The sequence below is a fragment of the Miniopterus natalensis genome, chromosome 11 (genome assembly GCF_054644295.1).
Source record: "Miniopterus natalensis isolate mMinNat1 chromosome 11, mMinNat1.hap1, whole genome shotgun sequence".
NCBI classification, from domain to species: domain Eukaryota; kingdom Metazoa; phylum Chordata; class Mammalia; order Chiroptera; family Miniopteridae; genus Miniopterus; species Miniopterus natalensis.
The window spans coordinates 49,957,452-49,972,270 of NC_142091.1; the positions used below are offsets into that span (position 1 = coordinate 49,957,452).

A 14,819-nucleotide genomic window follows, 5' to 3' on the forward strand; every position below is an offset into this window, starting at 1 on the left:
ATAAAGAAAACAAGCCTATGGTCCTGGATTAAATGACCAGCAAAGTCAGAATGTGAACCTAGGTCACCTGACTTGGATTTCATCACCCTTTCCTTTATAGATATTCAATATACAGATGCACCATGCTCCTGTATCTCATAAAAATTTCTGATTCCTATCGATCCTGTTGTTACCCCATTGACACTAAGCACCTGTTATTGATCTACTTTCTGTGATGCTCAGGGTGATTTTTTAAATGCTTGAAGGGAGAAGATGATAGAGAAATCTAAATCTATGTGTAGAAACATCTCATAAAATACTGGTTTCCCTCTCAAAGAACCACACTCTTAAAAACAGTACACTTCTGCTTCCTAAGTTTCGGGCAAATTAACACAAATGAAATGTCATGCTAACCTGCCCAAGACAGTATATGTCTCATTAAACATTTTACTGAATTTGGATAATTACAATAAAAATAATTTTGCCTTAATCACATAATGAGTGTAGAGTAAAATCTTTTGCTGCAACAGTAACCCATTTTACAGATTTCCCAATTTGGTGGGCTAATCTATAATATGCACTCTACATACCATACACAAACTAGCAGATAGTGCACTTTATTTTCACAAAGGACATTTTTTTTTCACCAAGAATAGATAGTCTTTTTGCAGTATTTTTAACTCAAAGGATCTAATTTTAGCTCTGTTAAATAAAATCTGAACTGAGCTCCTAGATGTGCTGGGGACCATGCTTAGTTGCTTTCACATGACCTTCTTTAATTGTCACAATAAGCCTGAGAGATAAATATTATTTCCACTCTTTCACAGATGAAGTAACCAGTCCGAGGCCGCACAGATGCCACAGCCAGGCAGTGAGCCCTTCCTGTGTCACGGACGCTCTGCCGGACATCAGGAGCGGGGCGAAAAAGGCAAGCTCACTCCACCAGGAAAGTTCTCGGCAACTTGAATCAGAATCAAGCTCTTTTAAACTGAGTTTCACAAATTTAACAGTATCTGGCCTAAGCTGGTAATGGGACACTGAAAACAAAGCGATGGAGAAATAAAACGCCAGCACAGCTTATTTTCTGGAGTGACACACACATGCCATCCAAAAGCCTGGGTGGTTGAGTGATACCAGACGATGTCACCCACCGATCTATCTGCGCCCTGCTGGCCATCGCCCTCACTCCTTAGGGATGTCAGCTCCTGGCTCCCTGTTCCCTCTCCAGCGTTACTCCTGCCTACCTCTTGATGACTCACTGTCCATGTAGATGACAGCCTGACACCCGCTGCCTCAGTTTCTCTACCTCCCCTCCACCGTGACGGCCTGGCCCTCCCGTGTCCGCCGCCCGCTCTTGTGCAGCAGACCCGCCATTCCACTGCAGCCTCTCCCTAATCTCCATGGTGAACGGCGCGCTCTCACCTCCCTCTCCTCTCCAGTTCAACAATTCTCCCAGCCGCCAGGATCCCCGCTTTCTTGATCCTTCAATCAGCTGCTCCCCTCCCCTGCCCTCCCGCCGCATCCCCACTTACCTCCTTGCCCAGCGTAAACTCTGTACTTCGTCGCCTCTCGCAGGCACTCTCTCCACTCTTCCCTGGCAAAGCTCTAGCTCTGCCCGCCCTGTGACTACCCCGCACAGCGGGACGTGGCTGCAGAAGGCACCCTGTCACGCTCCCTGGTCTCTAAGCTCACGGGCATGAACCTAAATCGGCCTCCGGTGCTCATCATACTGCGCTCCTGTCTTGCCCACTCCTCCTCCTCCACTAGACGATTATTTCACACCTTCTCAACTTCTCCCCCATCCTCACTCACGGTTGATGACCGAGCTTTCCATTTCCTGGGAAAATTAGAAGTAATCAGAAGAAACTGTTCGCAAGCTCCCACCATCACATTTATCTGCTGCCTCTGTGTTCCTAATTCTCTGCCTGCCTTCCTGAATCGGAATCAATTCCTGATCCAACCCAAGGCCAACCCGTTCGCTCGTGCACTGACTCCGCCTGCCCTTGCTCACCAAGGGCCTCTTTCCAGCAACTGTTTCTCTCATCTGCATTATCAGTTTTCCCTCTTTCCTGGATCATTACTATCAGCATATAAACATGCCATTCTCTCTCCTGCTTTAAAACAAACAAACAAACAAACACACACTGTCTTTTGACTCACATCCCTTCCAGCTCCTACTCTACTTCTCTAATCTCCTTTGAAGCAAAATTTCTTCAAAAGATTGCATATATTCACTCTCTCCATTTCTTCTATTCAATTCTTTCTTAAAGCCACTTTAATTACTCTCCACTGAGACAGAGCTTGAAAAGGTCACACCACCAATGATCACATTGTTAAATTCAAAAGTCGCCTTACTTGACCTGTGCCATGAGCAGCATTTGATACAGTGGATCGCTTTCCCGTGTGCTGAAACACTTCGTTCACTTGTCTTCCAGACACTGCTCCCTCCCAGCCTTCTTCCTCCCTCATTAGCTGCTCCGTCTAAGTCCCTTGACGCATCCCCTCATCTCGCTGACCTCTAAGCACTGAGTACCCACAGACTCAGTCCTCGAGCCTATTCTCTATAGAAATTCCTTTCCTTGGTGATCTTGTCCAGTTCTGTAGCTTTAAATAATATCTGTGTGCTCACAACTCTCAAATTTATATCTACAGTAAGCACTACATTCCTCAATTCCAGACTCATATATAAAACTTGTTACGTTATTTTTGTTTTGGATATCAAAATGCCATCTCAACCTAACAGGTTCAAAACCGAACTCCTAGTCATTCACCCGTAAACCTCTCCTCTCATGGCCTTTCTGATCTTTGTTAATGATTACTTCAGCTTTCTGGTTGCTCAGGCCAATCCTTGGTAATTGTATTTCTCTCAAACCCTATATCCAATTAATCAGCAAATCCTATTGGCCCACTCTCAGTAATATACCCAGATTCTCTCTCCTTCTTGCCACCTTCACCCCTACAAACCTAGTCCAAGCCACCATTCAGCTCTAATCTGGTTTGTTCTAAGAGCCTGGGCATTTCAAGCCATGGCCCCTTCAGACAATACTAAACTCAGTGGATAGAGTGATTTTTTTCAAAGCTGAGTCAGATCACAGTGCTCTTCTGCTTATAACCCTTCAATGCCTTTCCACCTCACTCAAAGGCAAGTTAAATATCTTCACAATGGCTAAAAAGCCCTTTCACAATTTGGCCTCCTATCACCTCTCTGACATTCATGACTCTTCTCACCTACTAATTCTGCCTCATCGCTCTGGCCTCATTATTTCCTGAACAAGCCAATCGCCACCTTTCCTCAAGACCTTGTCAGTCTCTGTTCTCTCTGCCTAAGTCTTCACTCAGACATCTGCAAGGCTTGTTCCCGCACCTCCTCAGGTCTTTGTCCAGGTTTTATCTTCTCAGTGAGGTTTTCTACAGCCATTCTGTCTAAAACTGCACTCCATCCTCTGAAACTCTGCCAGCTCCTTCTTTACCTTGTTCTAAGGCACTTACCACTGTTTGATATTTATTCACTTGTTGACTGACTGACTGACCTCTCCCACTAGAATGAAAGCTTCACGAGGACGGGAATTTTCACTGATACGGCCCCAGAGTTTAGACAATGCCCAGAACCCAGGAGGCGCTCAATAAAATCTGCTGAATACATGGAATGAATGAGTGAACGAAAGAACAAACTAGTGAATGAGAGGGAGAACAAATGCAAAAGCTGGCTAGCCTATTTTAGAAAAGAAAACCTGAAAAGAGACTAGTTATACGGGAGAGAAGGGGGTGAAGAAGGGATGTGACTATAACCATCTTTAGATGCTTGAGTGATTGTGTTTCTAAATAAGGAAAAGACCTGTTCTAGAAGAGAATAAAGGAAAGGGTTAGAATCAACCTACGAAGTAGCAGAAAGGCAGATTAAGGCTCAATTAAGAGAAAAGAACTTTCTAGCATTAGGAGATACTCGACAAAGAAACTAGCTCCCTTGGGAAGTGGAGAGCTCTCTAGCCCCAAAGAGGGTGAGCAAAACTCAGAGAGGATTCCTACAATCCTGGCTGCTTGGACGGTATGGCTTCTGAGACCCCTTCTAGGTTACCACTGATTCTATGGATGTAAAATCATAAGCTAACTGTCTTCCTATATCATTGTCGTTATAAAAAGAGACTAAAATGTTAAGTAACTGTAATTATAGCTGCAGACGCCTAGCTTTCAAGGGCTTCCAAAATACTGCTCCGCCCTATCTACCTTACTTGTCTTTACTTATCCTGCTGCCAGGGAAATTCCAGCTTCCTTCTTTGTTATTGAACATTTCCACATTCCCCCTTCCCGTGTGTCGTGTTCTCCTGCACACTACAATAGAAATCTTTATCTCTACTTTCCACCAGGCGGACCCTACCCAAACCTCAAATCCCCTTCCTTAAGAATGACCTGTGGTTGGCCCTAGTGTAGTAATCTCTCCTCCTCTGAGCTTTACGTGCTCTTTCTACAAAATCAAAATTTGTACTTCATTATATATTATGTGTCGCACTATGCAATGTATTCTCTCTCTGTGTGTGTATAACAAACTATTATTTGCTAATCTATTCATGTATGTGCCTGGCTTCTCTGACTATAGCACTCTCTGAAAGCTCACAGAATTAATGCCTCATGTACTTTATCAATTTAGTACAGTGCTTGGCACAGAGCTGGTTTCAAATAGGCCCTTACCAACTGACTGACTAATCAATTAGCAAAATGGAAAATCCAGCCAGCATGCTCAAGCTTTGTCTATTGGAAATTACTTTCCTAAAAAGCATTTTTCCTTCCTTTACAGATCAATTGCAAAGTCAAAATTCAAACACTGCAGATTTCATAAACAGGAATAGCTGGTAAGTATTGGGCTTTACAAATAATGAATGTGCACATCAAAATCAAAGTTGCAGATGTTTGTAAAAGTATACACATGCGGCTTATATGAGCAGAGATGCCTAAAAACCCTCGCATCCCAGCCCAAGTGAAGAGTATAAGTTGACCCTGACAGAGTCCAAGCTGACCCTGATAGAGAACAGCATAGCTGCATGGTTTCCAAATAACCAGAGTATTTCTGGAGTGTAGTCTAGCTTTGCCAATTGCAAAGGAACTACATATTTATTTTGGCGAAGCTCTCTTGTTTGCTGATCCATCAGACATTTACAGCATCTATAAATGAAGGCAACGAAGTCTGTTTCATCAGGAGATAAGCCTACACGTTACACATCGCTGTAGTTGATAGCTCAGTAAGGAATGGAAATAAGAGCAATCTTTTCACCGTACTTATTAGGGATTCTAATCCTGCTTTCTTTACAGAAGGCTAATACTGAAAATAAGTATGGCTAGTCTATGCTAATCAATTATAAGTATCTTATAGGTTTGATTAGGCCTCTTTAGAATTAAGATCAAAAGGCAAAAGTTCAAATCACTTATAGCATAAGGCAGTAGACTGTAATTCCTTATAATATAAAATATATACCTGGCACATAGCATTATTTTTCTAGAATAATAATGTTTACTCTAATTGGGGGCTTACTACCTGTCAGAGACTGTTCTTAGCACTTTAGATACATTAGGTTATTCAGTTTTCAGAAGAGTCCAGTGTTGTAGGTAAAATTGTCATCTCCATTCCATGTATGAGCAAACTGAGATACAGAGAGTTTAAATAATTTTCCCAAGGGTGAGTGGAGAGTTCAGAGGCATAAAGATTTAAGCTGAATCTGGCTCCAGAACTGATGTTCTTAACCACTATACTATACAACCTCTAAACAATTTGTAGGCTCTAATTGTGAGGTATGTGAAATGGTGAAAAGGACATGTGTTTCACATTCGCCTAAGACTGGCTTAAATCTCAACTCTGCAATTTACTAGCTGTGTGGCCTTGGATAAATTATTTAACATCTCTGAACATTGTGTTTTCCAACCCCATTGTGAGGATTTTGTAAATCTGTTGTATTTGCAATGGTTTGTATAATTCACTGAGCCAAAAAATAGGCCCAAATTTAATATCTTATAGTATCTGCATAATCCTCTATTATTTCATGGTAAATTATTGAATGAGTTTCAAATAAATGGAAGTACTTTTGGCCATAGTTCTTTGGGAAAAGACAATGTTGTAGCTAATGATATCATTTCAACCTTAATAGTACTCTTATCAGAATTATTACAAAATTCTGATACTTAACTTGTCAATTAAGAGGGTTAAATTCAAGGTAAGAGCTAACTTTACTTCATTTCATATTATTGAGAAATTCATTTCTTAACAGCTAAGTAAAAAAAAAAAAATCTAACTCACTGAACTTCTTTCTAGTTGTATCATCAGTAAAATGCATGATAAATTTTGTTGAGCAAAATTTTATCGGCTTGAAAGTTATGCATGTCTTTTCAAAATCAGCTATAAATATTGATCTTATCCCCATTCCCTCGAGAAGTCAATAGCAATGTTTGAATTTCTTGTTTGTTTTTCCCTCTTGTAACAACTTCACATCTAATGAAGACCAATTTCCAAAGATGAGCCCCAGGGAGTTAATAATCTATCAGATACAACTACCTAAAAGAGAATATAGTTCTTTAAGTGGGAATAATACCTGGCTTTATGTAGCAAGGATGACTAAGCGGGGCAAAAGAAAGTACTCAGCACTGAGGAAAAAGAATGAGACATCCACTGGTCTTTGCTTGCACAGCTATTGTCCCAGCCCCCAGCCTAAAATGATCCTTCCATAAAGAGCCTCCTCCAGGGCCCAAACCACGATGCTTACTCTCTACATTTCAAAGCTCCTTTTATGCCACCGGACACCACAGCCAACAATCTTAGTTTCTCTAGCTTCTAGGAGCTCTTCCTCAAATAGCACAGGCATACCCATGCCTGGGCCAAAATAGGGCTCCGAGGCTTATTTTGAGGCAATGTGGTAAGGACAGTTCCTCAGTCATTTGGCACAACAGAGGCAGAGATATGGATTTAAACCTTTGTTCTTTCTCACCTTTCAGCAGCCTTAGGACCTCTAGGAGCCTCCACGACTTTATCTTATTTAGAGGATTATGTGATCTCTATATCTAAAACACCTATACAGTATATACTAGACAATAAATGGTACGTTTTAGTAATTTTTTATTTTACAAGCATTGTTATGTGTTGAGATATTTTGATCCAGAGCTGTTTCAGTGTACCCTTTGGTAAAGAAAGGGAACTAAATGAAGTAGAATTACTGCATCTCAGATTTTCAGATAAGTCGCAGGGAACTTTGACAGCCTCGCAGACTGTGGTGAAAGAGATCCATCAGGTATCACTAGACACACAGGGGAATGATGAAGAGAAGGGTGGGAATCACAAAGGGTCTCAAATTCAAACGTTTGATTCTCTGTTCAAAAGAGATTATACACAGTCTCAGAAATACGCTAACAGGATTAAAAGAAAACATTTATCACAAAGTCTTAAATTTGTGTTTTGTCACCTATGACTATATTTCCTAAAGTGCACTATGAATTGGTATTTTTCATAACTCTTCTAATTAGCAGGTGAACAGATCAATAATACTGCATTGTACTTTTGGTCTTAAGAGCATAATTTTTTAAATGCAAATGTTTATAATACAGGAGGATCGGACAGTCCTATTTTGCATGTCTTCATCTGTTAATAGACTGGGATCCTTGCATCACAAAGTGGCTTAAGCCTCTCTTTACTCAAAAAGGTTCTGCCACAGTGGAAATAAATTCATTGATTACCTATTGTGATAAAATATATGGTTTTACTGTGATAGTCAATCCATATTTAATAGTAATGATGATAGGAATTCACCTCTATTGATATTGTACTAAGTAAGCACTATATAAAGTACTTTTAAAAGCATTGCCTCATTGAATCAACAATCATATGAGATAGGTACTATTATTTGTTTCATTTCACACATAAAAAAACAGAAGCTTAGAGGAGTTAAATCACTGCCCAAGTAGGTGGCACAGTTAGTGCTTGAACCTCACAAACTCTGAAGCCCAGGCTCCTCCCCATAACACTCTGGTGTCTTACGTAGACTCACATCCAGGCTGCTTTCATTGGCTTTTTTGTTGTTGTTTTTACTCCATTTACTATTCCAAATTAATTTTATGCTTTTAAATACACAATTCTGAAAACAGCTTTTTGTTCCATGAGGTTATTTTTCGAGGGTCCTTAAAACTAACAAGCTCTTCACTTCCCCTTTAAGACAACTCCTCTCTTCCTATTTCCCTGGCACAGCACAGCTCCTCAGTTCGGTCCAGTTAACAGTGAAAACGGCTTCCTTTTCACTTACTCTGCTTTTCTCTCTCAAGCTCTTTCCCAAGCGTCTTCCCAATGGGATCCCAGCTGCCTCAGGCCCCCACCCACCCTCCTGTGCTCCTAGGTCTGGGTGTGCTGGATCCTACAGGCATCTGCATCCCCACTTATCCTGACTACTGTGGTTACAAGGGGCCTCTTTTGAATGCAGACAGCCAGTCAGCCAAGTCGAAATTTATACCAGAAATCTATTACCTAATTTTTAAACAAAATGACATGAAATCAGACTTGAAGATATCAAAAACATGTCTAGTTTTTGATTTAAGCAAGAAAATCCACATTGTTACTGTTTCCACCACAGAATAATTTACTGCAACAGGAGTTCTGGATCTCATGCCAGAAATGAGGTCCTCTAACCAATGTCAAGGCCAATTATCTTGTGGTGAATCCCACAACAAAAGCAGACTATTGTGATTAGAGTCAGAAGCACCACCCAGAGAAGTTGGAAAGCTTCTGGGGATTTCTTATGTTCAGTTTTTATTTTTTCTCCCTGTGTGTCTGCTGAAATAAACTACCAGAAACTTTGTGTGTGGGCACCAAGCATCTTAGGTTAGTTGGGGGACAATGACAGGGGTGATCAGTTGGGAGTGACCTGCCGCAGGTCTGGGTGTGAGCAGGAGCCATGCTGCAAGGCTGTGAACTGCCTCCCTCCCCTAACAAGCTGCCAGGAGCCAACCTGCGGTTTCTTGATGGGGCGGGAAAGCCCAGGTGGTTGAACTCAGAAGCACTTACCCCACGGTAAAGAACTGCCTCATCTCCTGTCTCCGAGACCTCATCAGTTGCTTATACTCCCCGATCCGGAGCTTTTTGCCATCAACAATGCAGGTGCGCTTCGGCCGGGGTTTGTATTTATAGTTCGGGTACTTCTCTAAGTGGATTTTGCTTAGCCGGGCCTGCTCTTCATAATAAGGTTGCTTCTCTTGGTTGGACATGGATTTCCAGCGAGACCCTGGACATAAAAATAGCCTTAAGTACCCAAGTGGTGAAGGCAACACATTCCTGGCAAATAGAGCGACGCATACCTTCCCAGGGCTTCATTGACCTGTGCTCTGAGCGGCTCCTATTACTATGTACCACTGAGCCTCACAACTGGTCTTTCAGACTACAGAGCAAAGAATTATTTTGTATGTGATACATTTATTATATTATTTCTCTCAATACTTTAAAGCTGGCGTTACACCAAGTGTAGTGTTTTAAAACGTGTCTTTGCTGCTTAAAGACCACCTCCCACCTCAAAGCCCCACGTATCTGCCCATCTCTCTTAAGAGGGTGAAAAAACTAATCTTTCCTAAGCATCCGTTCAGTGTGACAGGATTCTCAGGAAGGGCTTTCTTGGTTCCAGAAATTCAAACATCTCTCTCTCTCCAAGCATCTTTAGTAAAGCTCTCCTTTGAGAAGATGTCAGCAGACAGGACATCCTTCAATATATAAAAAACTACTGTGACACTGACTCCCCTGGCCTAGGGTAACTGAAAAGCCTCGGCTCTATTTAGGAAGTTACAGCGTTGGAGCCGGAAGGTACCGTTGGGATTATATACACCATTTCAAGTACTATAAACGCCCATTCAAAGCTGTACCAATGAAAGTACGAAATTTTTTAATATGGTTTATACAGGAAGGAGGAAAAGTATTCACTCCTCTAATATTGTTTATAAAGAATTATCTAAACACTTGACGAAGAAGAGATGGGTTTTTTTACATGTATCAAATTGCATTTTTGTGTCTCGCTGGCGAATAAAGCGGTAACAGCTGTGCTGACTGGATGGGAGCTATTCTTCAGTGGAGAGTTTTCATACATAAACAAATGGAAAAGTTGTACAAATACTCTCTGTAGCCAGCACTATCCTGGCCGCCGCACCGCCGCATCTCCCCGCTCTCTCCCGAGCGTGCGGGGGCCGCGGAGAAGGCCGGGCAGAGAGGCTCCTCCATGTCCCGCTGGCGCCACAGCCCAGGGCCCCAGGAACAGAGGATGCTTGGTGCTCCTGTGCTTAACAGTTTGCCTTTTAATGAATACACTTACTATATTCTTAATAATTTTTTCACAGAATGCACACTAATAATATAGATTCCTCACAGCTGCCAAAATGGAAACAGAGAAGTTCTGTGCCCATCTGGGAGCTTACTCACACTGCTACTAAAATGGCAAAAAAAAAAAAAAAAAAAAAAAGAAAAGAAAGAAAATTTTCAGTTAGATATAAAACTTTAAGAACAGAGAAATATCAGGTTTCTTTTGAGTGTCCATTAATTAGAAAAATTTAATACATGCATTGGGAGCATTAGTCTTGAAAGGTATTTAAATTAGAAGGAGTAATACCCCTATGCATGTCTTTGAAACTCTAAAAATAAACTTAATTGTAATGACATTTACTATCCATTGCAAAATTCAAACGTCAAAATGGAAAAAAAAAAAAGAGGGGAAATTTGTATTTTAACATTTCACCACTATTTGATCTCATGTATGTTTTAAATTTTCTCAGAGGTCACTGCCTCAAAATGTCTCTGAATCAAGTTAAATTATTTATACAGTGACAAAATGTGTATTTGTGTGTGTCCAGATCACTGATATTCACTCAGGTTAAATATTTATTGCTTTTGAACAAAACATTTAAAAAATGAAAACCACAGTTTAAGTCTCTAATGCTTTTCGGCTTCTTTACCGGCTCCCTTTGAGATTTTGTCACATCCTGACAGCTTAAATAGAACAGTGCCGTCTGTGTTTTTTCTTTTTAAAGAGGAAACATGTTGACTGTAATGCTGCGTGTTGAATAAAATATGTTCAATATGTTGAGCACAATAATTCCAAACTGTATAATCCGCACTAGGCGAGCTTTACACTAATAGAACAAGGCTTGAGTTTAATCCCGAGGAACGGGAGGATCACTCAGCAATTCACCGCAAAACGGGCCTCTGCCCTGTGGTCTAATGTGCTCAGCTCGCTGCTATGAAATTTGAACCAGTCACATCTTATTAAAGTAAATGTAGTTTTATTTTACAACGTCTAAAGTTATCATTAGAGGCACTGCTCTCCACTCCATGAACTTCACACTATTTGGGCGCTCACCCCCAAGCCCTCGATGAGTTCTTTCAGAAAGACATGTGAACCCAAGAATACTGGAGCAGAAAACTGCAGGCTCTATTGTTCCCCAGGTTTTGCAGCAACTTGGGAATTTAAGAAGACTGAGAAAGAAAGGGCGGTCAAGCTTGTCCCTGTGATTGCTGTGTAGCAGTGACCTCTCAGGGTTGCTTAATTCACAGTATTAACACATCCTATAAATAGTTTTGTCTCTAAAAGAAGTTTTTAGTCAGTCCTGCCCTGGCACCTTGTGGATGTAATAACTCCCAAAGCTAAATGCCACACTCTGGGGCAGGGGACACAGAAGTGGTGACAAAGTCTCCCATAGCAGCTTGCTGGGCTTTATCTAACTTGTGCAAACCACAGTCTCCCTTAGGTTTTGCAGGGTGCCCCCTGCTTTCCACTCTCGGGACACTCATGGGGTAGAAGGTCGGCCTCGGTGGCTGCACTCACCTAAAATTTTGCTAATGTTGGAGTTATGCATGTCAGGGAAGGCCTGAAGGATTTTCCTTCTCTCGTCCTTCGCCCAAACCATGAATGCATTCATTGGTCGCTTGATGTGTGGCTCGCTGCTGGCCCGGCCGCGGGCATCCCTGTAGACTCGTGCTTCAGCCACAGTGGCGCCTCCTGTTGGCCAACAATAATACTGCTGTAGTTTAGCTGCAGAGCCATTCATTGCTTTACTTCCTGTAATGTCAGGGCAGGAAGAACAAGACGGGTGCAGAGCATTATTATCTGGATCATGTAACGCAGACTGCCGCCTGGTTCAGCTGCTTTCCCTAGGCCCCTCACTTACCAAGAGGTAAGTGACCTCTTGGAAGCAGAAGACGGTTTCAAATGACAATTCTACAGGCCCTTCTGACATAGGCCTTGAAGACACATCAGGCAGAATTAATGTTGCATGTTTTTATACACCTCATACATTTTTTTAAAACAATCCATTGCAGGTGATGATGAAGCAATGACTGGCTTTGTTTTATGCTAAAATTTCCTGCTGACATTCCTCTCTTTAAGAGCAGGCCCTCACCTATCATTTTAGCCTCATTTACCAGAAATTACAGCCATTTCCAACTGTCTCTTCCCTCAAATAGAATTCTCTTTCACAATATTGCACCTTGGCCAGTGCTCTTCTCGGTGCCTGAGAGGAAGCCCTTCTCCTACCCCTTCACACGAAATCCCACCCATCCTTCAAGGCCTATTCAAATGTAGCATGTTTCATGAATCAATTAATTCCATAAAAATATTAATTGAGCAATTACTATGAGTTAGGTTTATGCCAGGTGCTAGGGATACAAAGGTGAATAAAACAGCCCCTGCTTTTAAGTAGCTCACAGTTAGAGGGGAAACAGACCCCAGAAGACAACTGTCTCAGCGTGCATAGTAAGTGCTCGTAATGTTGTAGTAAACAGGGTTCCAAGAGGGCACCAGACAGGACAGTCAGCTAACGCCTCCCAGGAGAGAGCATGTCTAAGCTGAGTGTGGAGGATGAGTGGAGTGAGCGTGTGAACAGGGGAGGGTGCCTAAGGCAGGTGGGAAGGCTGCAGGCACAGCCTCTGCAATGATGCTCCCCGGGCTGTGTTCACATTGTTTCTCTTATGCTACATGCTCCAAACCGATTACTTGGTTATGTGATTATCTCTCTCTCATTTTTCTACTCCATCCCCAGGAATATGAGATCCCGAAAGCTGGTGTTCATGCTATATTCATTCTTGTTTCCCCAGGACTTCCCACATAGTAGATGCTCAATAAATGCATATAATGTAAAAGATTATTTGGTTTTCAACTCATATGTGAAAGTAGTAGGCTAAAAGGCATGTATTTCAAGGGTCCTGATATATTTTCCTGCTGTTTAAGGGTAGTTCTTTAACATCTCCCTACAAAACTACGTCTAAATTCCTGATATTATTTTATAGTTTCTGAAAACATGACTTTAGTAATGTACTAGATTGAAGGCTCCTTGAGGATATTGGTAGGAACTGACTCCTCTTCACTGCCGCATCCGTAGGTCCTAGTAAAGCACTTGGCATGTAGAGTTTCAATCAGTAAAATATGTTAAATTAGTGAATGATTGAATAAATCAACTGAGTGACTGAACATAGCTCCTGCTTGTTTCCATGCACCAGCACGACACACTGATGCATGCTTTACGATGTGGCAACTACGAAATATCTCCCTGTAGACTGAAAACTTCTCTAGTTAAAGGTAATGCTGGATAGACGGCAAGCCAGGGCTTCCACTACATACGGCAGAAAGTCCACTCCCAAAGGCTTAGAAGCAAAACATACATTAAAACCAACATTTCTACTTTTTGGAAAAAGTAAATCCTTTCAGCTCAGTGGAGTGATTACACAGGAACAACAATCTCTGGTCCGTCTACTCTATTTCCAGATGCCCTGATTGTGTAGAAATTCATTTGTGTCAGAGATAGGGATAAATTAGAACATTAAAGTGCACTATTATTTGGCAAATATGGCCATCATTTGTTGCAAACAAAAGACAGGATAAAAAGGCTGAACTGGATGATAGTGTTAATTCTTTTCCAAACATGAAGGAGGGCAGAGGGGCCACTTTCTGAAGACCATGCAAAAATAACAAATTTTATAAACAGGCTTTCATTTAGGACAACTAGACAGAATGATCCCTTACATGAAAAGACTCAGATCCCAAGATGCATAACTAATATGCTACCTTTTTGCCACCATACCCACAGTACATTAATTTCATTTAAAATGCACTGACCATACAGGATAAATTGATTTCACTTTATATGGGTTTGACAGCCATGTTTATTGTGCAGTGAAATGTAGTGTAGCTTCCAGCTGACAATATCCATCAACACAGGGCAATATGCTGACTGCTGGGCCAGATGAAGGCATACATTACTCTGGAAATGAAACACTCATTCAGATACGGCAGTGTCTTCTCCTGAGGATCACCGCAGTAATTTATGATGCCCTCAGTGCCATTACTTTACAACTGACATGGATTCAGCAATTTATATACTTGCATGCATACACATAAAAGAAGACAGGCTTGGGGAGAACGCCATATGCAAAAACATTTCAATATTATTCTAAGTTGGCTACTATGCCACAGGTGATTAACGTTGGAGATCTGCTCTTATTGTCATAGCTTCCTCTCCACCTCTAACAAAACCAAATAGCCAGCTGCCATTTACCTATTCATTCAAAAGATGCATTTTCATTGTACATAGGATGTTCTAATCCTACAGGCTAACAGGGGTCATGGCGGATTTTTAGATTCTGGCTTCAGAAGATCTTCTATTCTGTACCAGCTGATTCTACCGGATATGCCACACACATGCGCATCTCCCCCCGTCCATTCCCCAGCCTGGCATACCCCTCTCACCCTCTCCTGTCCCACAACCTGTACCTTCTTCCCAGGAAGAGGGCTCAGGTCCTCCCTCCTGCCCTCCTTGTCCTTTCTCCCAGAGAGCATACTGTCTCCTGA

At 41.7% G+C, this 14,819-nt stretch overlaps 1 protein-coding gene across 25 annotated transcripts in view; it reads right to left on the minus strand.

The window, feature by feature from the left end:
* SOX6 (SRY-box transcription factor 6) overlaps positions 1 to 14,819 on the minus strand; it is a 514,047-nt gene that overhangs the window by 5,581 nt on the left and 493,647 nt on the right. For all 25 annotated transcript variants that reach the window (XM_016225178.2, XM_016225176.2, XM_016225171.2 and 22 more), the window contains 2 exons: positions 11,802 to 12,035; positions 9,008 to 9,224 (listed from right to left, as the gene is read on the minus strand). In XM_016225178.2, the coding sequence (XP_016080664.2) occupies positions 9,008 to 9,224; positions 11,802 to 12,035 (451 nt within the window). The remainder of the gene's footprint in view (positions 1 to 9,007; positions 9,225 to 11,801; positions 12,036 to 14,819) is intronic.